At 34.5% G+C, this 24952-nt stretch overlaps 1 protein-coding gene across 4 annotated transcripts in view; it reads right to left on the minus strand.

Annotated features, from left to right (window-relative positions):
- Nucleotides 1–24952, minus strand: part of TAOK3 (TAO kinase 3) — a 178209-nt gene that overhangs the window by 73643 nt on the left and 79614 nt on the right. For 3 of the 4 annotated variants that reach the window (XM_042961999.1, XM_042962000.1, XM_007079633.3), the window contains exons 2-7: nucleotides 22162–22264; nucleotides 13442–13652; nucleotides 6558–6629; nucleotides 6068–6169; nucleotides 2727–2772; nucleotides 1424–1520 (exon numbers count right to left, since the gene is read on the minus strand). In XM_042961999.1, coding sequence (XP_042817933.1) covers nucleotides 1424–1520; nucleotides 2727–2772; nucleotides 6068–6169; nucleotides 6558–6629; nucleotides 13442–13561 — 437 coding nt within the window. In that variant the 5' untranslated portion in view covers nucleotides 13562–13652; nucleotides 22162–22264. The remainder of the gene's footprint in view (nucleotides 1–1423; nucleotides 1521–2726; nucleotides 2773–6067; nucleotides 6170–6557; nucleotides 6630–13441; nucleotides 13653–22161; nucleotides 22265–24952) is intronic. The other variant, XM_042962001.1, reaches the window with a different exon arrangement.

Raw genomic sequence — 24952 nt, forward strand, 5'->3', positions numbered from 1 at the left:
GTATAATATAAAATAAGACACTAAATTAATGTGCAGATTTTGATAACACAGGCACAAAAAAAAAAAAATGAACCATGGCTTTAAATGGGAACCGGCAAAATCACATATAGACAAGTTGGCATTCGGTAATGACATTTTGGTACCAAAGATATATATTAAAAACATTTTTTTTGGTCAAATCCATGGATGTGATGGCTAAATCTATTTCACCAATATTTTTTAGGTGTGGTTAAGCTCATTCTTTGCTTCTAAAAATAAGCCAACTTCATAGCAGGGATTTTGGTCTGCCTATGTTGAGGAAGTTCTGCTTTTGTGGTACCAGTAACTGGTAACGGCTACTCTAGGGTGATTAAAACAGGCAAAAGGGGAACCTATGATGTAATGGTCTCATTTCTTCCTAGTAAATGGCAAAGCGTTTTCTTTTGCTTTTGAGCCATCTGAGATTCTTTACACCTACCTCATATTCCACTACTTCTTCCACTTTTCATTAAAGTAACTGTACTAGAAATTCTTTACTGAGAGAAGGAAAGATTAAGAACAACATCTTTAGTTAGAAGTTAGTGGCAGGAAGTACAATGGAGGGAGGACAGTGGGGTTGTGGTAGAGAAAATACAAGGTAGAGGAAAGCCTTGGATTAAGAGTTAGGAAATCTGAGCTTCAATCTTTATTGTATAAAACCTGTGAAACTATGGGCAGTTATTTAAATCTCTCAGAGTTACAGTTTCTGCCAAGGTAAAGACTATAATATCTTCCTACATATCTATATGGAGTATCGAAATGCACAATATTTTAAAGTGATGAAACAGCACATAATTATTTAAGATTGACTTGTTAATTTGCAATAGGAAAAGGAGAAGGAAGGGCCCCTGGGTGGCTCATTGGGTTAATCGTCTGAGTCTTGGTTTTGGCTCAGGTCATGATCTTACAGTTTGTGAGTTTGAGTCCTGCCCTGGGGCACTGGGAGTGAAGAGGCTGCTTAGGATTCATATTCTCTCTCTCTCTCTCTCTCTCTCTCTCTCCCCTCTTCTCTGCCCCTCCCCACTCTCTCTTAAAATATAAATAAAGGAAGGGAGGAAGGGAGGAAGGAAGGAGGGAAACAAACTCAGGTAGGAAATAAATATATGCAAGGAAGGCTAATTTTTTTTCTTGGCATAGTATCAAACAATTGCTGTGCCCTTCCTCAAATTTTCCCCCAACATCCTGCCTGGAGAACAGTTAATTATAGAACAGAGGTGAGGCAAGTCTTTGGGTAAACCTGGGAGAGACCCAGAGATAGAAGCTAAATTCTGGCAACTTCTCACATCCAGAAGCAGCAGCAATATCTTTGCTTCCTATAAATCCACAGACACCCTACAAAGTGGAGCATGCGCTAATTTTCAAGATTCCCTGAATAGGCAGTCCTGTAACTGGTCTCCAATCTTACCTATGAATCAGTGCATGAGAATGCAGGTAGGCCAGCCCCTGCAAGGCACCATGAGTAATGGCAGCGATTTCCACTTCTTGAAGTGGTTTCTTATGAACTGAGGAAGGAAAGAAAAATTTAGAAGCAGTAATGAGTTTCATTCTTCTTAGTATCTTGTACTCTCAAATGACAATTTAGGAACACATTCACCTAAATATACGGGATATATATTCCCTATAGAACTGCAGTAAGTAATTGGATAACAGGAAACCCAAGTACAAAAACAAACAAATGAACTGCTTAAAATAAAATAAAAAGAAGACTAATAGTCATCGTAATGAATTGTTAATTGATGTGTCAGTTGCAAGTCAAAGCCACCACTGATTCCAACTGGCCAGGCCCAAATTTACCAGTCCTTTCTGACATGTTAAATGCCTGGAGTGTTTTAGGTTGTATTATTCTCCTCTCCACAGAGCTTCTATAATTACCTCTTCTAACTACAGGTTTTCATTATTTGTGAAAGCAGCTAATAAGCAATTTCTATTCGGAGATCAAGGATGATATAAGAATAAAGTTTTTTTTTTAATGTAAATTTTTAACACAGTCTCTGTGTTACAATAGCATTTGCAGAAGAGAACTAAGCCAAGATATTTGAAAGAGTTAAATATCAGTGTAATTTGATACCATTTACCTCTCTTTCATACACACATATGAATTTGATGCTTTTGGCTACATTTATTACATCACACGAGCTGAACATTTTAGTAAGTACCTGCCCTGGATGGGCCATGAACTAAAGAGTAGGAGGTCGCTAATCATTACTGAGATACTTTGAGCTACTGTGGAGATAAAGTTTGCACAGCTTATCCACACAATCCTTAAGTCTAAGTCATCCATCCATTTGCTTTGCCCAAACTGCACTTCTTTTTAAGTTTATTTATTTATTTTGAGAGCAAGCAAGAGAGAGAATGAGCAGGGGAGGGGGGCGGGGGAGAGAGAGGGAGGAAGGAAAGAACAGAGCGGGAGCGGGAGAGAGAGAGAGAGAATGAATGAGAGAATGAATGAATGAATGAATGAATGGATGAATATATCCCAAACAGGCTCCAAGGCTCCACTCTTTCAGCACAAAGTGCAATGCAGGGCTCAATCCCATTAACCCAGAGATCATGACCTGAGCAGAAATCAAGAGTTGGCTGCTTGACTGAGCCACCCAGGCAACCCCAAACTGTAGTTTGGCAACCCCAAACTACTTCTTTAATATAGGAGTAGATAATATTCTTGTCAAGGCAAAACAGAAAGGAGGGGATAATGCTTTTATTCTTACCTTCTAACAAATCAGAGGCTGAGCCTAAGCAATATTCCATCACCAACTGTAATAGATTAAAATAATAACCAGAATAATCACAGTTAATAAGAAACTGCTAAAACCAACCAAGTGACCATGAAACTAAGACTACTAGAAGAATAAGTATTCTGACCTAATTGAACCTGGATTAAATTTTGGTCATCCGACACTAACTTATTTTTATAACTTTTACCACATGGTTTTGTTATTTCCTCCTTCGAACTGCAATGTTCTAACACTATAAGTGTACTGGACATGAAATGGTCAAGCTAAGATTGCCACTTATTTACTAGTTTCCAAACTACCTTGTTGCAAAATGTTTTAAGGTAGCTAGGTTGCAGTATAAGTTAAATTTTGTAACTTGGGGAAAGTGGCAACCAAATATATGAGCCCATATAACCTATGCTGGGAAATACTAATTGAATAGAATAAACCAGTAAGTAGTAAATTTCTTATTTTCACATTTATAAACAAGAAAATATTGTTTAGAACTCAATCTAAAGACATAGCCTGCTATGTATCGTTACCTTATCTTGCAAGTCTGACATGGAATATTTAAATTTTTATCTTAAAACATTTTTTTAAAAAAGCTTTTTATTGTTTATTTTTGAAAGAGACCGAGAGTGAGCAGGCAAGGGGCAGAGAGAGAAGGAGATATAGAATCCGAAGCAGGCACCAAGCTGCTAACTGTCAGCACAGAGCCTGATGCGAATTCACGAACTGTGAGATCATGACCTGAGCCGAAGTCAGATGCTTCACCAACTGAGCCACCCAGGCGCCCCTCACTTAAAACATTTCTGGAACAAAATTATTAAAATACTATTGATACTTTTTGGGTTTGCAATCTTGGGAGGCTTTTTAAAAGCAAAAAGGAGAAAATTCTTTTATTCTCATCTTAGATTTTTTTTTTTATGTGTCCCAGACTACTGATTTATAAACAAGATCAGACCTATGAGTGCTCAGTGACCAATCTCTACACATGTGCACGCGCACACACACACTCCTACAAATTATTTTCTTATTCTCAAAAATACCATATTTTCTTCTTGAAATACAAATTTCCTATCATCAACTACACATAAGCAATATTAACATATTAGCTCTTTTCATTTAAAAAATTAAGGTAAAAACATAATCATGTATTATGTACTTTGTACATAATTTAGAAGAATAAGAGATAAAATTATATACTACATGATATGTAATGTTATAATCATAATATATATTATTACAGTATATAATAATCATATATTACATATGATTAATATATTGGTATTCTTCTGTATAATTCCAGTAATTCCAGGTACATAATACATATCACACATATTACATATTATTATGTATAATAGTTATATGTTTATATCTAAAATATTAAATTTTTATATACCTATATGTAATTAAATATATAACTATACGTAATAGGTTAACATTATTCCATTACAGAATAATTTAAAACAACATGAGAAATGTAGGAGTTTAAAGTTTTGACATATTATAGTTTTCTGCTTGACATTAAAATAAGCAGAATCAGAAATATTAATTTTATTTATTTTTTAAAGAAGTATAGTTGATGTACAATATTGTATTGGTTTCAGGTATACTTCACAGTGATTCAACAATTATATACATTATGAAATGCTCACCACCCTAAATGTAGTTACTATTTGTCACCATATGAAGTTACTATAATATTATGGACTATATTGCCTATGCTGTACTTTTTATCACCATTATTTTATAACTGGAAGTTCGTACTTCTTTTTTTTTTTTTTAATGTTTATTTTTATTTCTGAGAGAGAGAGTGTGTGTGAGTGTGGAGGGGCAGAGAGAGAGAGGGAGACACAGAACCTGAAGCAGGCTCCAGGCTCTGAGCCGTCAGCACAGAGCCCGACGCGGGTCTCAGACTCACGAGCTGTGAGATTGTGACCTGAGCCGAAGTCGAGCTGACTGAGCTTCTGTTTCTTAAACTAAGTATATTAGTATGCATATATAACTTCCTTTAACTAAGTGTGTAGAATATTAACATAGAACTTTAAAACCAAATGGAGAGAAAATGTTTACAGTTACAGTTATATTGTTTAAAATTATATGTTAACTCTATATTTTTGTCACGTACATTCTTCTCCCTACTGTTCGGTCACACAAGGACATCTGAACTGTGGCTGGTTGTTTGCTCCTGACATTAAACAGCTCCAGTTGCTCTACTTTTAAGTGATTAGGTCTGCTTTCTAACTTCCTTATTTCTTCCTTCTGGTCACATTAGTCTTGTGGCTGTTTGTAGGCATGTCTCCAGCAGTGTAGTTCCTATGAACTCCTTCTATTTAGCCTATCAAATCCACTGTGGACAGACTAGTTAACCAAGCTTACTAGCACTCTATGTAATCTCAGAGTAAATAGGCTTTAAATAAGAGCTCAGAGGATTTTCTGAAGACTCGAAACACATGAGATTTACCACTTAATTTTGTAACATTTATTCTGCATGTTTAAAATCCCTTTCTTGACTCCTTCAAGATGGTGGAGATTGCCAGAGAACTGATTTCCACATAATGAGATACTCCTCTGACTAATTTCTTCTGCTCAGAACAGAAGCAATGGCTCTAGATATCTTAAAAGCTTCTTGAAAAGAAATGTTTAAGTATTTTGTTGGATAGTCGATCTAGGAACAAAAATTCCATTCCCTAACTGGAGAGCACGTATAGGAAAGCACTTATGCATGGTAACTTCTTAACAAATGAATCTCAGTAAATGTTAGGTTGGACTTTAAACTGGAAGATGCAGTTTGCTAAAGCACAAAGTGTAGCTTCTTGATGGACTCAACAGTGCCTAAGGTGTTAACCTAAAAACAGAAGTGCGATCGTGTAAAAATATACTCAAAAGACAGAGTGGAACAAAAGACTTATTTCATTTTACTCATATGCTAGGCCATGTTTGAAAATACTTAGACAGTGATGGTAACACCAAGCACGATTCCAAATTTTGGGGGAATTGGAGTAGAGGGGTGAGAAATAATGAAGATAAAAATTCTAGGATGAGAATAAAAGGCTCTTTTACTTTTGCAAATAAACCATTATAAGAGGATATTAAAATTTCACTGTTTTTGATTATTTATAGAATAAAATTTCCCATAGGCTAGGCATCATATTGATCTTATAGAATGTATACCACATGGTACACTCTGAGGTATTAACACATGTTGAATACTGCTAACAAAAGTCAATGGGACAAAAATGAGACTGACAATTTTACAGATCAAAGAGATAATAGAAAAAATAGAAAAAAAATTTTGACAGGAAATAAATAATACAGGTCCTCTGACTTACCCAAGCAGTGTGTTCTTTCAAGTAACAACCTTTATACTCAATGGTATTAGGATGCTTTAATTGTTGTAAAAATTTGACTTCCTTAAGAATATCTTGCCATTTCTGTTGAAGTAATAAAGCAAATGATACAATGTTTAGACTGAAAATAGTATTTTATTACCAACTATACATATATAATATTCTTTTTGTTATTTTAAATGCACAAAGTAAATGTTTAATAAATGAAGACGCTGTTTAAACTTGTGTTATTTGATTTTAGTACCTGTAAATGGAAATCTATTAGCAAATATAATAAATCTATTATACTAAACTTATGTTCTATTCCACAAATTAGTTGACTGAGTTAGAATATTAAGAATATTTATTATATGCTCTACAAAAAGGAATAAAAAAGATATGATAAAGTAACGTTTAAAGAACTTTGTTTCTACTGTCAATTTCATACTAACTAGATTATGTCAGTTTAGGTACACAACTGTCTTTAACATACCTCATTTGCCTGCTTCCCACTATAGGACATTTTCTTAACTGCCACCACCTCATTGGTGTGAGCATTTGTGGCCTGTGTTGAGAGAGTAGAAGAAAAAAAAAAAAATAAAAAGAATGATGATGTTTCAGCCACTTTAACATTTGATTAACTTCATTATCACAATTTAAAGACGCTGTAACTTTTAGGCTAGAGAGACACTTCCACCCCACCGTAAGGTACAACTTTTTTTTCATTCTTATCTATATACATGCAAATACTATAACATAAAAAAGGATTAGGGTTTAACAAAATATATCCAATCAAACAAAAACAAGGCAAATTTCCAAAACGTCCACACTGGCTTCACCATGTGAAACGTCCATCAATGGACAATCAATTAAATAAATGTGGTAGGATCATATAATAAGGTAAACATTAAAAGAATGAGGTAATCTATATAAATACAGAGTAAAATGGAAAGATGTAAAAAATACAATGACAAAAAACAAGCTGTATACTATCTTACTTTTGCCAAAGAGTAATAATGTGATGTATGTGAAGAAAAAATATGAAAGAATTTATACCAGAATATATATCAGTGATAATCCCTGGAGGAGTGCTGTCTGATAGAACTTTGTCATGATGGAAATGTTTTATATGTACATTGTATAGGATAGCATGTGAAATGTGGCTAGAGTGACTGAGGAAATGAAGTTTAAATTTTAATTAATTTAAATCTAAATAGTCTACTACATTGAACAATGCAGAAGATAAATCTTAAAAGGGACTTTCACTTCCAAAGGCACTTATATTTTATAATGAGAACGTATTACATATATACATACATATGTGTGTGTGTATTCATCTACAAAGATTGCCTTGGCTCATGATATCTCTATTTATCTTTTCTACACCCAAAATACAATAGTTCACTGAAAGCACACATGAAAATAACAGGTCAAGTAATAGTCTTCCTCCTACTTAAGAGATTTAAAATAAATAATTTCCTTAAAATTTTCAGAAAAATAAATGTCAGACATTCAAAGATTATCTAATTTTGGCTTTCTTTTAATAACAGGGCTCTATATCAGTGACACACTCCTGATATAAGTGAGCTATTTTGGTGCTATGATATTATTATTGTAAACCAATAAAGCTATGGTGGTGTTTCTGAGGTAAGAGATTAGAAATTCACTCCCTGATAAAATCAGGTCATCAATTTTAGAGACAAATGCATAATCAGTTTCTTAAATACACTTAAAGAAGCTCCTCAAATAAAACTGAATTTCTAATTTAAAAAATTTTAAATTAAAAAATAAACAATAACTTATTTATGTAAAAAGAATTCAATCCCAGAGTCTTACTGAATGACAAACTGCTGACAAAATGAACACTTACTGAAAAAAAAAATTTTTTTTTATAAGCTCTAAAGGTAAAAGTACCTATTATAAAAACAAGGTGTCTACTAGTTAGAGTTTTCAAATCAGCAGGCCTCTACAAAGGCATTTTTTTTTTAGATATTTTGTTCATTTATAAGGTACAGATGGACTTTTGTTGAAAACAAAATCTCTCACATTTTGCTGGCTTTTAAAATTTAACACTAAGACAGTGCTTATATGACAGCAACAAAGAAAAGTTGATGCGAATTCAGTATTTCAATAAAGGTTAGAGTGATTGTATCTGAAAAGCGGATATTTTGGGGATGAATCTATCTACTGTGCAGCTTAAGCAGCCTGGGAAAGGCTTAAGAAATGCTTAAGCAATGTGTAATTTTAACTTGCAGGGTTTTTTTTTTTTTTTAAACCAAATCTTTAACCTTCATAAAAAGAAAAAAAGAAGGACAAATATGGAATCAGATGGTATTATCTAACTGCTTATTAAGCTTATTTATAATCAATGCTTATTTGGAACCAGAGACTTTTGAAAAAAGAATCTCTCTAGAATAAAAATACATTTCTTTACATTTACAGAGTAATCATTACTTAGAACTTTGTAAGTATACTTGCTTACACAATCTGTCTACTGGAGCACAGACTTGAAAATTGAAAAACATTTCCATGTTGATTTTTCTTAGATGTGAAATTTATTTTTCAAGTTTTTATTTAAACTCCAGTTAAACATACAGTGTAATATTACTTTCAGATGTACAATTTAATGATTCCACAATTCCATACATCACCCGGTGCTCACCAAAACAAGTGCACTCCTTAATCCCCATCACCTATTTCCCCCCCCATCTGACTCCCTTCCCCTCTGGAAACCATCCGTTTGTTCTCTATTGTTAAGAGCCTGTTTAGATGTGAAGTTTTTAATGCAATTTTATACTGGTTAAAATTCACAAATGAAACTTCAAGGAAAAATCAATGTTTTAGTACACAGAAAGGAAACTATCAGTGGGGTCTCAGCTTTCCAGTACTTCATATAATATTATGAATGACTACCACTTCTACACATCTCAAGTGTTACTCTTTCTAAAAAAATTTTTACTGTCTGTTTATTTATTTATTTTTGAGAGAGAGAGAGAGAGAGAGAGAGAGAGAGAAGAGGAGAGGAGATGAATCCCAAGCAGGCTCTGCGCTCTGAGTGCAGAGCCCGATTCGGGGCTCCATCCCATGAACTGTGAGATCATGACCTGAGGTGAAATTAAGAATTAGATGTTTAGCTAACTCAGCCATCCAGGTGTCCCCTTTTTAAAAAATTTATTTCAAGTGTTATTCTTAAAACTTAGTATTCATATTTAACACTTCCAATAGTCTTAATGATCTCAGGGAGTTTAAGCAAGATCATTGATTCAAAAAATATTTAGAGTACTGTTTCTGATATTTTCTTAACCATTTCCAGCTACAATTAGATTACTGTCCACTTGTTGCTAATTTATAGAGAAACATAAGCATTAAAAATAAGTTTTTCTTTTTGCCTTAGTTATTAAGTCTCAACTAAAACTGAAAGGTAATAAGTATACCCAGAAGAACAGAACTTAATCATCAGCTTTAGGTGGATTATAGAAGATATGTTAAGTTCAACAAGGCAACAGTGGAAACGTAGAAGCTTCGTAGTTGTGTTTAAGTGAATACAAAAATAATCATGCCCAGCCTGTTTCTATTTTCCTTTAATATAGAATTTCTTACTGTCTGATGTGTTAATACTGCTAATTTCTGCATTACTTATGTAAATCCAAACACACAGATATTTTACCAAGTTAATAGCTTCCATTTTTTTTCTGAAAATATTCTCAGTTGATTGATTCTATGAGAGCTGTGCCAGCTTACAATTCACTTTAAACATATTTCTTGACAACATTCTGTGTAAAAGCTGTAAACTACAAAAAGTCTAACACAATTATAGTGTTTAGGTATAAAAATGTTGGTTGCTGGAATCTGATCTTAATGGCTTGCTAGCATGGCTAGGATTCATGAAAAGTACTAATTAGCAGTACCAACTTCTCTGAGTTCTTTATGATTCATTTGTTCATTCAACAAATACTTAATAGGCATTCAAAAATTGTCAGGTATGGGGCTAAGAAGTGAGTAAATATGCCCAGTACCTATCTCTTGTATAGTAGCATAGATAGCAATGAAAATATCATAACCAACAAATGTAAAATTGCAACTGTGACGGTTGCTAGGAAGAAGGGTGTGTGTTACTCTGAGAAACAAAAATGGGAGGATGTGACTCCGGCAGGTCAGGCAAGGCTTCCCTGAGGAAATGAGGTTTCAGCTGAGAGCTAAAAGAGGAACAGGAGTTAAGAAGGAGAAGGGGAAGGGGAAGGGGAAACATTTCGGAGAGAACACTTTATGCGAAGATCCTATGACAATGGTCAAAAGAAAGCTATTATGTTATAGCGAGGGCAATGAGAATGAGTGGGAATATGTCTCAAGTACAGACAGGGACCACATCATGGAAGACCTTGAAGGCTGGCTACAGTAAGGGTTCTGATCTCAGTCTAAGAACAGAGAGCCCCTGGAGGCTTTACAGAAAAAGATGATGTGATCAGACTCACTTCTTTTTCCCCTAAGCTCACTATAGTGTGGACAGCAGCCTAAACAGAGACCAGAATGGATGCACAGAGATGGGCTGGGATGCTACTGCAATTGCCCAAAGAAGAGATGATGGTCTTCTTGGTCATCACGGTATGAGTGACAAGAGGAAGAATCTATTAACAGTGAGGGAGGAACTACACATAAACATTATTGTGGCCAGTGAGAAATCTGTTTTTTTAAGGTGTTACCACATGACCATTATAGATAAAAAATTAAAGTTTTTCTAAGTTTTACAGTAAAGTGTAAGTTAATTCTTCTTTAATCTGTTTTTTAGTGCCTTACGGGTATATATGGGCCTGTACTACTCACTTTTGTATACAGGCAATACAATATACAATATAGTTAATGATTACATTTTCAAAACCACCCAAATATCTTTATTATTTCTCCCATCTATCATATCAACAAATAACATATATTTAGTGCCTACTGTAAACGGGCATTGGCTAGCCTTTAGAGTTGTAAAGAAATAGTAGAAACAGTCTTCATTTTCAAAATGCATATACTCTGGCTAAAGAGACAGGCCTTAGCTCAAACAGCAAATGAATGAGTAGGTCTTCTGTGGCCTATTATAAAGTAGGTCCCTAGTCCAAAGCTTTGCTAGTAAGTTTCAAAACATGCTTGGCTTATTGTAGTCATTCTAAAGGAGAACTTTGAGAGAGGTTTAGCTGCTTTTTAAAATATGAATCAAATAGAGATTGGAACTACCTTCTGACTCTGGCCAAGAGAGACTCTGAGAGGATGAAGGAGTTATAAATAGAAGGAAAGTAAGAAAAGGTGGCTGAGGAAAGTGTCTTGGAGCAGAATAAATAGGCCACCAATAAACATATACAGAAGGTTTCCACGTTTAAACAGTTCAAAACCAGGCAAAACCAAATTATATTGTGGGTTACATATAAAGAAAAACTAGAGGGGTGCCTGGGTGGCTCAGTTGGTTAAGCGTCCAACTCCTGGTATCAGCTCAGGTCTTGATCTCAGGATCATGAGTTCAAGCCCCGCACTGGGCTCCACCCTGGGTGTGAAGCCTGCTTTAAAAAAAAAAAAAAAAAAAAAAAAGATAAACTAGAAAATAATCACCATAAAATTCAAAATAGTGGACTCCCCTAATATGAGTGGGGCCTCCAGAGTGATGGAAATATTCTATTTCTTGGTGTTTATAAAACACCAAGACTGACTGGTGTTTATAAAAGGATTTACCTTTTAATTACTCTTTAAATTGTATATTAAGATATATGGGTATGTATTTATGCACACTTCTGTATGTATATTTGTAATTTAAAAGTCCTTTTTAAAAAAAAAAAAAAAAAAAAGCATCCTTGGGGTGCCTGGCTGGCTCAGTTGGTAGAGCATGTGACTCCTGATGTTGAGGTCATGAGTTCGAGCCCCACATTAAGAGTAGAGATTACTTTAAGTAAATAAATAAGCAAATAAATAAATAGACTTAAAATAAAAGCATCCCTGTGACTGAGGAAGACAGGACTTTGACTGGGCCTTAAATACTATTCTTAGCCTAAAGACTAACAGAGAAGTGTTGACTAGAAAATTAGCACCCTCTTCAGCCATGGACGGTCACTCAAAGATAAAATGTACGTGAGTGGAAGCCACGTGAGTGGAAGTATTAGAGGGGGGTCAAGGAAAAATGTAGTAGTGCTGGGCACAGACATGAAGGGATGAGAAAGAGTTCAGGGAAAACCCAGGCTGAAGATTTGGCCAGAAGCAAAAAGAGGAGCTAAACATGCAATTAATAAAATCTCATTTGGAAGGACAACTGAAGATAAGCCCTACCTAGATGTCAAAACATAAAGGATCACCTAAAAGTCAAAGAGTTAGAACAAAACAAAACAGATTCGATAACAGGTTGAGAGGAGAAACAAGCAATAAGTAGTACTTAAATATTACTTTGCTTTTATGGATTACTTTGCTCTCAAGGAAGTTGTTGTGACTTTGAGGAGGCAAACTTCTAAGGTTAAATAAGTAAATGGCCAATTAAATTTTCTGTAATGAATTTCAGGTGATGAGCTAAGGTAACATTTCAGCCACTTCTCATTCTTCTCATCAGAAGATAATCACATTCTGGGAATTTAAACTGACTTTAGGGGGCTAAGCCTTGTACCCTTTAACCTAAAACACTGACTTGACATGAAACGTTACTAAAAATCTTTGTTAGGCCATCTGTCGGTGTGGCCATAATGTTCATCCATCCATCTGCCCATCTGTCCATCATTTATTGAGTTCCTATTACTATCAGACATTATACAGGATACTGGGCATATAGCAATGAATAAGATAGACAGAACCCCTGTCCTCATGGTGCCTATGTCGGGGTAGAGACATACATGACTCAAAAATTCTCGCACATAATTATTTAATTATACCCATGATAAACGCAACAATGTGTAAGCACAGGGTGCTATGAGGTCACAAAGGTCTTAATTTAGTGCTGGAAAGTTGAACGGGAAAGGCAATCTTGTGGATGTAAACTGACTTAATCTGAAATCTGTAGGATAAGCAAGAGTTAGGCAGGGATGGGGACGCAATGTGCTGAGTTTTCTAGGTGGAGGAATAGCTTATAGGAAGGCCCTGAGGCAAAAAAGAGCTTGGCATATAGAGAAAATGCATAGGGCTCAAATTCAAGCTTAGAACATTTTTTGGAGTACCGTGATAGCAGAATCAGTTGATATAGATACCACTGACTTTAATAATGCCTAGAATTCTAGGACTGGATTTCCAGCAATGACTGCCTCCACTGTAGACATTTAATTTGTAGAATAAACATTAAAACTAAGTATATTTTACAAGTCATAGAATGTGTAGAACTCAAACTTCCCTAATTTAATCTCTCTAAACCATTCTAAAATTACTTACAAAATAAACTGCTCCAAAACTTCCATGTCCAATTTCATGCAAATCAATAAAAAGTTCTTCAGGATCATCTTTGTAGAAGAGATCAGCAATCTCTGGGTGCTTTGGCACCCCTTTAGGCATGGTGACCAGTACTTGCAAACGTTTTGCTTTTGATATCCCACTCAGCCTTATCTCTCATTTATAAAATTTTTGGGTGGTAAGTTTTTAGTACCTGTAGAAAAATAAGATTTGCTATTAACTTATTTCTAAAACATCTTGGTTGGCTGCAATACAAATTAATATTAGAAAGCATCTTGGTCTTACAACTTCATAATAAAAAGACAAATAACTCAAAAGAAAAACAGGTAAAGGATCTGAATAGACATTTCTCCAAAGATACACAAGTGACCATTAACACATGAAAAGATATTCCAATTATTCATTAGATAAATAAAAATTAAAACCACAGTAATATACCATTTTATACCCACTATGATGACTACTATCAAAAACTTAAATAACTATTGGCAAGGATGTGGAGAAATTAGAGCCTCCAACACTGCTGGTGGGAATGCAAAATGGTGAAACCATTGGGAAACAGACTGGCAGTTCACCAAAAACTTAAACATCAAGTTACCATTTGATCCAGAAATTCTACTCCTTGGTATAAGCCCAAAACATAAACACCTATGTCCACACAAAAACGTGTGCATGGATATTGGTAGCAGTATGATTCATAGTAGCCAGAGGTGAAAACAACCCAAATGTCCATTTGGTGAGTGATTAAACAAAATGTGGTACATCTATACAGTGGAATATTATTCAGGCATAGAAAGAAATGAACTACCGATATATGCTACAACATGAATGAAACTTGTAAGCACAATGTTGAGTTAATGAAGCCAGTCACAAAAGATGACATGTTGCACAATTACATTTATATAATACACCCAGAAGAACTAAATCTATAGAGACAGAAAGTAGATTATTGGTTGCCTGGGGCTGGGGGAAGGAGAGTTTGGGGGTGACAGCTAAAAGGGATGGGCTCTCTTTTTAGAGTGATGAACGTGTTCTAAAACTGTGAAAAAAAGAAAACTGCAGTGATGGCTGCACAATGGTTAATATACTAAAAACCACTGAACTGTTATATTATTTTTTTTGAATTGTACACTTTAAATGAGTGAATTCCATGGTATTAAAATTGTACCTCAATAAATCTATTTTTAAAAGCATTTTGGTCTAATTAACATTGAAATAATAACAGCTAACATTCATTAAGCACTATTATGTGTCAGGCAACACTAAATTCCATATATGTATATGTTATTTTCTTTAATCTCTACAACAGCTTCATAATGCAGGACTTCATTATTTTGATTTTATACAACAAACTAAGGAAGACTGAAAGGCAAAACTACTCCCCCATTATCAGGCAGGTAGTATTTGTCAGACTGGGGCTCAAACCCAGATCAAACTGTAAAGCCCATGCTCTTAATATACAATATATGCATACAGATCAGGTAATTAAATAACAAATTGCCATAATTTGGAGACTATGCTAAATGTTCACTTAAAGAGGCAGGTTCTTTGACTGTTATACAAAACATTCTGAGTTCAAAGTTTCTATTAATAAAAGCACATTATTTTGACATTCTTACATGTTGGTTGTTAATAGTTACACTTAGTTGGCATACATCCTTTGTATTTTTTGAAAAATATTGAAATATTAACTTTCACCTATATTTTTTATTATAAATACCACCTCCCACGAGAATCAATCATTCCAACACACGGGACAGTTTCTGTTTCTTCCTTGACCCATTAGATTACTATGCTAGAAATTTAGTTATTGGCCAATAAAATTGTACTTTTAAAAACGTGAGCCAATAGGCTTTGTTCAAGGAGAAGAGAAAAGAGAGGGTCATTAACAAAGAAGTACAACTAGTTAGTGCTAAGAAGAATTTTTCTCTTGTGATATGACAGCCTTAGGTGACACTGTATATTACTTCATATGGTTAGTCTAGTTAGAGCATTAGAATATGTAGGTCATCACCCTAAGTATCCATCTATCCAGTCAACCCTTTCCCTGACTCAACACATATTTGTCAAGTGCCTAGTATGCCAGGCACATACTGGGTGTTGGTCCCACATCAAATGGGATGTTGTCCCTGTCCTTAAAGGGCTTAGTTAGAGTCCAGTGGGGGAATAAATATTACACTATAATGATACAAATAACAAAATGGTTATAAATGATTGCTATGATAAAAAAGGAAAAAAAACAATTAATAGAAGCATATAATTGGGTGACCCAGTCTCTTTTTTCTTGGATATGAAAAAGCATGCTTTTTTAAGGAAAAATAAAAGTAGTTCTTTCAATATGGACGTATGGTAGAGTTGGAAGGAGAAAATATGAAGCTGGCATTAAGCCAAGGAAAATCACAGTAAACCTTTTAAACAATATTAAGAAATTTGTACTTCATCCTAAGTATACTGGGGGGCCATTGAAGGTTTTAAACAGGAAAAAGGGATTCCCCTGCAGCACTATGCCTGTAATCGTGGAAGGTCATCCTGTCAATCCATGAATGCTGATAATCAAGCATAAAGTCAATATATCAATACTATTGAAAAAGTGACTTAAGTCTAGTTGTCAGTCAAGTGACTAATACACAACTAATATTCAAAAAGTGCTACTGCCACCACTGCTTATGTTTGAGAAAAGAAAAGAGAAACAATGCATTATGTCAAAGATATCCCTTTTGAAGACTGCAAAAAAAAAAGAAGTTATGAGATTGTTTTTAAGAAAAACAAAAAGATCTACGAACTAAACTTATGAGAAGTAAAATCTTTTCAATCGTCAAAATATATTCTAAACTTTTGAATATTTTGGCATCAGTGTGAATAAAGCTAAGTACTATGGATAATCATTTGGATGAAACACATAGATCACTATGTCATACTATAGATTAAATTAATTCTCAAAAGAAATGAATATTTAAATATAAAAAAATGAGACCATAAAAACTTCTAAAATAAATTGCAGGTGAATATTTAATTAATAAGCAAGATATCAGAGGCAAAAGTTGTTAACTAAAATCAGTAAGTCTGACTACATACAATTAATAACTTCTAGAACTTAAAAAATATAATGAATGAACTTCTGCTTCCAGCCAAGATGGAGTAATGGGGACTGGATTTATTATCTGTCACCAGAAACAACTAACATTAAAGAAAACAGATCAAAATTCTTCATATATATAATTTTTAAAAAATGTTTATTTATTTCTGAGAGAGACAGAGAGAGAAAGTACATAAGCGGGGTAGGGGCAGAGAGAGAGAGAGAGGGAGACAGAATCCAAAGCAGGCTCCAGGCTCTGAGCTGTCAGCACAGAGCCCAACGGGGGGGTTCAAACTCACAAACAGAACTGTGAGATCATGACCTGAGCTGAAATTGTTAGCCCAACCAACTGAGCCACCCAGGTGCCCCCAAATTCTTGACAGATATAGATGCAAAAACTTGTAACAAAATTACAGCAAATAAAATTCAATAACATATAAAATGGATAATATATCATGAGTAGGTGGGATTCATCCCAGAAATGCAAAGTTGGTTTAACACTCAAAAATCAATGTAATTCACCAAATCAACAATCTGAAAAAAAATGCAAAATGATCATCTCTATAGATGCAGAAAAATCATTTGACAAAATCCAATATTCAAACCTGATAAAAACTCTGAGCCAACCTGGAATAAAAGGTAATATCCCCAGCCTGATAAAAGAAATCTATGAAATATTTATAGGTAATATCAAAGACCAAATGATTTCCTCCTAAGATCAGGAATGAGGCAAGGAAGTCTGCTCTCAAGACTTGTCTGCAATATTGTGCTGGATGGTATGTAAGTGTAATAAGGCAAGAAAAAAGAAATTTAAAAAGCATCAAGATTGGAAAGAAGACGTTAGACTTTTACTGACAAATAACGTGATCACCTATGTAGAAAATTCAATGCAATCTACAAAAAGCTACTAGAATTAATAAGTGATTTTATCAAAGTGGCAGAATACAAGATCAATGTTTAAAACTCAGTTTTACTTTCATATATGAATGGAAATCAAATCTTTAAAACATCACAATAGCATCAAAAATATGAATCCATAGGGATAAATCTGACAAAGAATGTGCAAGATCTATACATTGAAAATTACAAAATAAAGGTGATAGAAATTAAAGACTGAAAAGAGAAATAACTGTGATTATAGGTCAGAAGAATCAATATTAATTGTTCTTTAGAAAAAGAAATTGAGAGGTTGATTCTAAAATGCATATGAAAATGCTAAAGGACATAAAATAAGCAAAACAACTTTGAAAAAGGACGACAAATTTGGAGGGCTGACATAATCTAATTGCAAGATTTATCCTAAGGCTATGGTTATCAAGGCAGGGTGATACTGTTATATATAGACAAACAAATCAGTGTAACGAAACAAAGTCCAGAAGAGACCCCCACATTTGTGAACAAATGATTTTGGACAAAGGTGTGAAGGTAACTCAGTGAAGAAAGTCTTCGATGAAGGGTGCTGGAAAAACTGTATAAACATATACAAAGAAAGGGATCTTCTTTGATCCATGCCTACCCATCACAAAAATTAACTCCAAACAGATTATAAAACTAAATGTAAAACATACAGTTAAAAATATCCTTGAAGAAAACATAAGAAAAATCTTTCTAATGTTGGGTCAGGCAAAGATTTCTTAGACATATAAAAAAAGCATAATCCATAAAAGAAGTAATTGATAAATTAGGCTTCATCAAGATTAAAAACATACTTTTTTGAAAGACCTCTGTTCAGAGAATGAAAAGCCAAGCCACAGATTGGAAGAAATTTTTGCAAAATATGTCTCATAATGGAATTGTATCCAGAAACTATGAAGAATCCTCAAAACTCAATAAAAAGAAAGTAAACAACCCAATTTTTTAAATGGGAAAAAGATTAGAGGCGCCTGGGCGGCTCACTCAGTTAAGTGTCTGACTCTTGGTTTCGGCTGAGGTCACGATCTCACAGCTTCGTGGGTTTGAGCCCCGTGTTAGGCTCTGCCCTGGCAGTGTGGAGCCTGTGTAGGATTCTCTCTCACCCTCTCTCTCTGCCCCTCTCCCACTTGTGCTGTCTCTGTCTCTCTCACAATAAATAAAAAAACTTAAATTTTTTTTTCATGGGAAAAAGATTAAAATAGACACTTCACCAAGGAAGATATATGGATGGCAACTAAACAAAACAAAAGATGCTTAATATCACTATTCATTAGGGAGATACAAATTAAAACCTGAGGTTCTACTACATGCCTATTAGAATGGCTAACATGAAAAAGAATGGGCATACCAGGTGTTGGCAAGGGTGTCAAATACCTTTTTCACATACTGCTTGAGAGAATGTCAAAATGATAGAGTTTGGAAAAGTTTGGCAGCTTCTTAAAAAGCTAAACCTATATCTACCATATGATGTAGCCATTCCACTCCTCGGTATTTACCCAAGAAAAATGAAAGCATATGACCATACAAAGCCAGGTACACAAATGTTCATGGCAGCTCTATTTTTAATAGCCCCCAAATGCCCATCAACAAAGGAACAGATAAACAATTTGTGGTACATGCAGATAATAGAATGCATCACAGTGAGAAAATGAACTCCTGGCACATGCTACAATGTGAATGAAACTCAAAATAATTACATTGAGTGAAAAGAAGACAGCCCCCCCCCCCCGCCAAAAAAGGAGTACATACTTTATGATTTCATATCTATAAAATTCTGGAAAATGCAAACTAATCTAAAGTAACAGAAAGCACATCAGTGGTTTCTTGGGGATAGGGTTGAATGAGAAGATGTAGGATGGAGGGATTAAAAAGGGGTGTTAAGAAGCCTTTGGGAATGGTGGATAGATTTACTATCTTCACAGATACATATTTTGGTAAAAGATATTATATTCATTAAATATGTTCAGATTATTGTATGTCACTTATACATCAGTAAGGTTGTTTCAGAATGATTCAATAAACAAAACTGAAAGGCAAATGAAGTAGAAATAATTCTTGCAAAATATATGCTGGTTAAAAGTTATTCTTAATATCAGACAGGTGACTATATAAATTGATGAAAGATATTGAAGATGATGCAAACAAATGGAAAGAGATTCCATATTAATGAAATGGAAGAACCATATTATTAAAATATCCACACTACTCAAAGAAATCTATACATTTAATGCAATCCCTATCAAAATACCAACAACATTTTTCACAGAACTAGAACAAATAATACTAACATTTGTATTTGTATTTGTATTTTTTGACAAAAAAGACCCCGAATAGCCAAAGCAATCTTGAGAAAGAAGAACAAAGCTGGAGTTATCACAATCTCAGATTTCAAGATACACTGCAAAGCTGTAGTAGTCAAAACAGAATTGTACTGACACAAAAAAAGACAAGATCAATAAAACAGGAGAAAGCACCCAGGAATAAACCCACGCTTACACAGCCAATTAATCTACTACAAAGGAGGCGACATTATACAATGGGAAAAAGACAGTCTCTTCAACAAATGGTGCTGGGAAAACTGGACAGCTACATGCAAAAGAATGAAACTATACCACTTTCTTACACCATACACAGAAATAAAATCAAAATGGATGAAAGACCTAAATGTGAGGCCCCAAACCATTAAACTCCTAGAAGAAAACATACAGGCAATATTTCCTTTGACATTGGCCATAAAAACATTTTTCTAGATAGGTCTTCTCAGGCAAGAGAAAAAAAAAAAAAAAGCAAAATTAAACTATTGGGACTACACCAAAATAAAAAGCTTTTGCACAGAGAAGGAAACCATCAACAAAATGACAAGGCAGTCTATTGAATGGGTAAAGATATTTGTGAATGATATACCTGATAAGGAGTTAATATCCAAAATATATAAAGAACTTACAGGACTCAACACCCAAAAAACTCAAATAGCCCAAGTAAAAAATGAGCAGAGAACCTGAAAAGACATTTTTCCAAAGAAGATATCCAGATGGCCAACAGATACATGAAAAGATGCTCAATATCTCTCATCACCAGGGAAATGCAAATCAAAACCACAATGAAATATCACCTTATACCTGTCAGAATGGCTAAAATCAAAACACAAGAAATAACAAGTATTGGTGAGGATGTGGATAAAAAGAAACACTCATGCACTGTTGGTGGGAATGCAAATTGGGGCAGTCACTGTGGAAAACAGTATAGAGATTCCTCAAGAAACTGAAATAGAATAACTATATGCTCCAGTAATGTCATTACTGGGTATTTACCCACTGAAAATAAAAAACTAATTCAATAAAATATATGCACGCCTATGTTTATTGAACCATTACCTACAATAGTCAAGATTCGGAAGCAACTAAAGTGTCCATAGATGAATGGATAAAGATGTGATGTGTACACACACACACACACACACACACACACACACACACACACACACACAGGAATGTTACTCAGCTGTAAAAGTAAGAATGAGATCTTGCCATTCTCAACAACATGGATGGACCTAGTGGGTATAATGCAAAATGAAATAAGTCAGAGAAAGACAAATACCATACAATTTCACTCATATGTGGAATTTAAGAAACAAATGAAGAAAGGAAAAAAGAGACAAACAAACAAAACATTCTTAAATACAAAGAACAAACTGGTGGTTGTTGCTATAGGGGAGACGGGTGAGTGGAGGGGTTAAATAGATAAACACGGGATTAAGAGCACACTTATCTTGATGCATACTTAGTAATGTATTGAATCATTATACTGTACATACCTGAAACTAATATAACACTGTATGTTAATTATACTTCAATGAAAACATATATATAAGTAAGCACAAACATATATGTACATCCACCCACATAGTCCAAGGACGCAGATAGGAAATTTAAAAAATAATTAGCAGTGGCTACTAACGATATGAAATACATATAGTTTCACTAGTAATCAAAGAAGCAAAAACTAAAATAATCAGACAACTAATTTCATCTACTAAACTGACAAAGTAATAGAGAAAAGACACAGTTTTGGGTGAGGGTATAAGGAAACAGTCATTTTTACACATTGCCAGAAGAACAGAATGGGTACATTCTTGGACCAAGTAATATCCTTCTAGGAACTTATATAAGGCAATGTCCTTTTTGTTTTGTTCTAGCAAAAGAGGCAGGATGTAAGCAGGTAGAGGGATTTCCAAGTTTCGATTTCCGTACAGGCTTGTTTTATCTGAAGTGGGTGTAGGGATTTCAGGTAATTTTAAATTTTCTTCTTTCTGCTTATCTGCATTTTCTAAATTTTCTGCAAAGCCTATTACTTCTGTAATTACAGTAGAAGTGATATGAAAAATCTTATGTTACTTCAAAGTCTAATCATAAAGCTCTACAACAAAAAAGGCAGTATATATTTCCAGAAGATAATTTGATAATGGGAACCAAGAAAATTTAGGTAAGCATACTTCTTTTAAACAAATATTTCTCCAAATTGTAAGCTATAACTGAGAATGATGAAAATCTGTAAAAAAAATAATTTGAAAGTAAAAAAATTTTATTCCAATTCAATATTTTTACTTTCCCATTTTTGTTAAAAATATAATAAATATTAACTATCGAAAAACCAGAAGACATAATCTCTTCCCGTTTTATAGAAGAAAGCTGCATCATGGATCTATGGATAATACCTTTTTGTGAATGGCACAAAATATACCGTATTGCTCAGATTCATCTTAGCAGCAAACCCTTTGTCCTCTTTTAAAACTTCAGTCTTTTGCATTTATGATGCACCTATGGAAAAAGAAGAATAAAACACATAAGTGTAGAAGCAAAATTAAAGAGGCAACAATTGATCATATGGTAGTTTTAAGTATTTGCAAATGTAATATTATGAAGTTAAAACTTTTATCTTCATCTGTTTGTGATTATAAATGCAAAAGTAAGATTTTTCACATCAAAGGCTTAGGCTACACTTTCACAAGCAATCCCAGGGAAATAAAAGTGTCCTTAGATTTCAGAATCTATATTGAGACTTCCATTAGTTTGAGTCCAGGGAAACTCAATAGAGGCCACCAGTAGACAGGACTAATCTGACAGCATGTGGTGATGCTACTGATTGTCAGTAAGGCTTATATTCTAAATTGCTTTTTCAGTAGCCATGATGATTTACATTGACTCATCTATCTTCCCGTTCTTTGGCTCTCCTATAGCCGATCTTCTGCATTTGGGGGGTAATGATTATTCTTTATTTTCTATTAAAAAACTACATGCCCAATGTAGAAAATCTGGGAAAAATATACTATTATGAAGAAAAGCCCATAATCCTACCCAGGACAAAGTCCATTAACAATTTGGCATACTTTTCTCCATGCTTATGTTTATTTCTTCATGCTCATATTTATTTTATTATATATAGCTGAGATCATTTATACATATAATTCCATAGTCTATCTTTTATTTATTTATTTATTTTTAATGTTTATTTTTGAGAGAGAGACAGACACACAGAGTACAAGCAGGGGAGGGGCAGAGAGAAAGAGGGGGACACAGAATCCGAAGTAGGGTCCAGGCTCTGAGCTGTCAGCACAGAGCTCAATGTGGGCTCAAACTCACGGAGAATGAGATCATGACTTGAGCCAAAGTTGGATGCATAACCAACTGAGCCATCCAGGCGCCCCCAACAGTCTACCTCTTTTATCTAATTCTGCATTATAAACATTTTGCCATTTTGTCACTGTTCAGAAAGATCACTTTAATGACTGCTCAGTGTGTATCTCCTTATTTATTCACAACTCTTTCTCCACAATTGGAAGCCAAGACTGTATTCAACTCTTTGTTGAACTATTAAATATTACTGTGTTTTGAAGATATTTAAGCGTATTATTCATCTATATTTTAGGGCTTTCTTTGGAATGGGTTCCTAGAACTAGAGTTATTTGGTCAAAGAATGTAAAAATTTAAAACATATAACATGTATAATGAAATAATTTTTAGGTAAGCGGACTGGCTTTGGAGATGAAGGCCTTATAGAGGGGAAAAAAATAGGAAAAAAGGTATTGACCTCCATTTTCACATTTTTCCTGTTCAGGATATCCCAATCTCCTCTCATGTCTATATTTACAAACTAAACTTTCTCATTATTTTTATTATTCCCTCTGATTCTATAGCTGTGGAATGTTTTAGGTTAAGTGGTAGGTAAAACTTGCCTGAGTTCTGTATCACATTTTACCTAACCATCAAACCAATCAATCACTGCCATGTCTGCATATCTACCTGCTAATATAGCCTGACTATAGCTTCAATAAGCTAAAATATTCATTAAGATATTAAATGAACACCAGTTGCAAGATTTCATTCTTTTTTAATTTTTTAAATATTTTATTTTTTGAGACAGATCATGAGCGGGGGGGGGGGGGGGGGGGGGAGGGGCAGAGAGAGAGGGAGACACAGAATCCGAAGCAGGCTCCGGGCTCCGAGCTGTCAGCACAGAGCCTGATGCGGGGCTCGGGCTCGAACTCACGGACTGTGAGACATGACCTGAGCTGAAGCCAGATGCTTAGCCGACTGAGCCACCCAGGCGCCCCACCAGTTGCAAGATTTCTAAGTAAGTAATTTAAAATAAGGCATTTACTAACATCCTCATGTCCTAATTTCAGATGCAGGAGGAACTGTTCACTGACATTTGGACATGCAATCGACACACATGGTTAGTATTTTTTTTTCCTCTAAATACTCCTTCATTCTTACATAGTTTTCTCAAAATGTGTTCTTTATCTTCAGTTGCATAGCTCTATAAATATAATAAACTCTATGACTTCTAGAAATGAAACTTTCTTATTTTTTTTTCCCCCTGCTGGAAGACTGCATACGCTGTTGAGCCTGAAAACTATACTCAAGTTTGTCCATTACACCTAAGGGATGTTTCTCAGCTTTCTTCCATTTCACAAGCTCCCTTCTTTATAAATATCTCTTGAATTCCATAAAACTGTCTTGTTTTTCCAAATTATTCCTCCTATAGTTTCTCTTCTTTTCTCTGATCTCTAAATGAATGTTCCTCCAAGTATTCGCCCGAAGCTCCTGTGTGTGACTGCAAGCTGCTATCCTAATTTCTGTGCATTCAATGGGTCCCTGTAACTCTATGGCATCAGACTGTGCCAACCTCCTTTCCCAGCCCCATGCCCATATTTTCAAGTATGTTTTTGGTTTCTCCCCTCACGTACACTTCAGGTTAACTTTGACCCTTCCCTATTCCTTGTCTCAGTTAATTTATAATTCTGCTTCAAATATTTCTTTTAATCTGTTCTTCACTTTCCATTTCTGTTATCTCTTTCCTCTGCCTCTTCTTGGTGAGATTCTATTCTATCTTTTCTGGAATTCATCTTAAAAACATTATTATCATAATCATCTTCCTGAAGCAAAGTTCAGATAATATCACATCTCTGCTCAAAATCTTTCAATGTCTCCCTACGGCCTACAGTA

Source organism: Panthera tigris, chromosome D3 (genome assembly GCF_018350195.1).
Source record: "Panthera tigris isolate Pti1 chromosome D3, P.tigris_Pti1_mat1.1, whole genome shotgun sequence".
Classification (NCBI taxonomy): domain Eukaryota; kingdom Metazoa; phylum Chordata; class Mammalia; order Carnivora; family Felidae; genus Panthera; species Panthera tigris.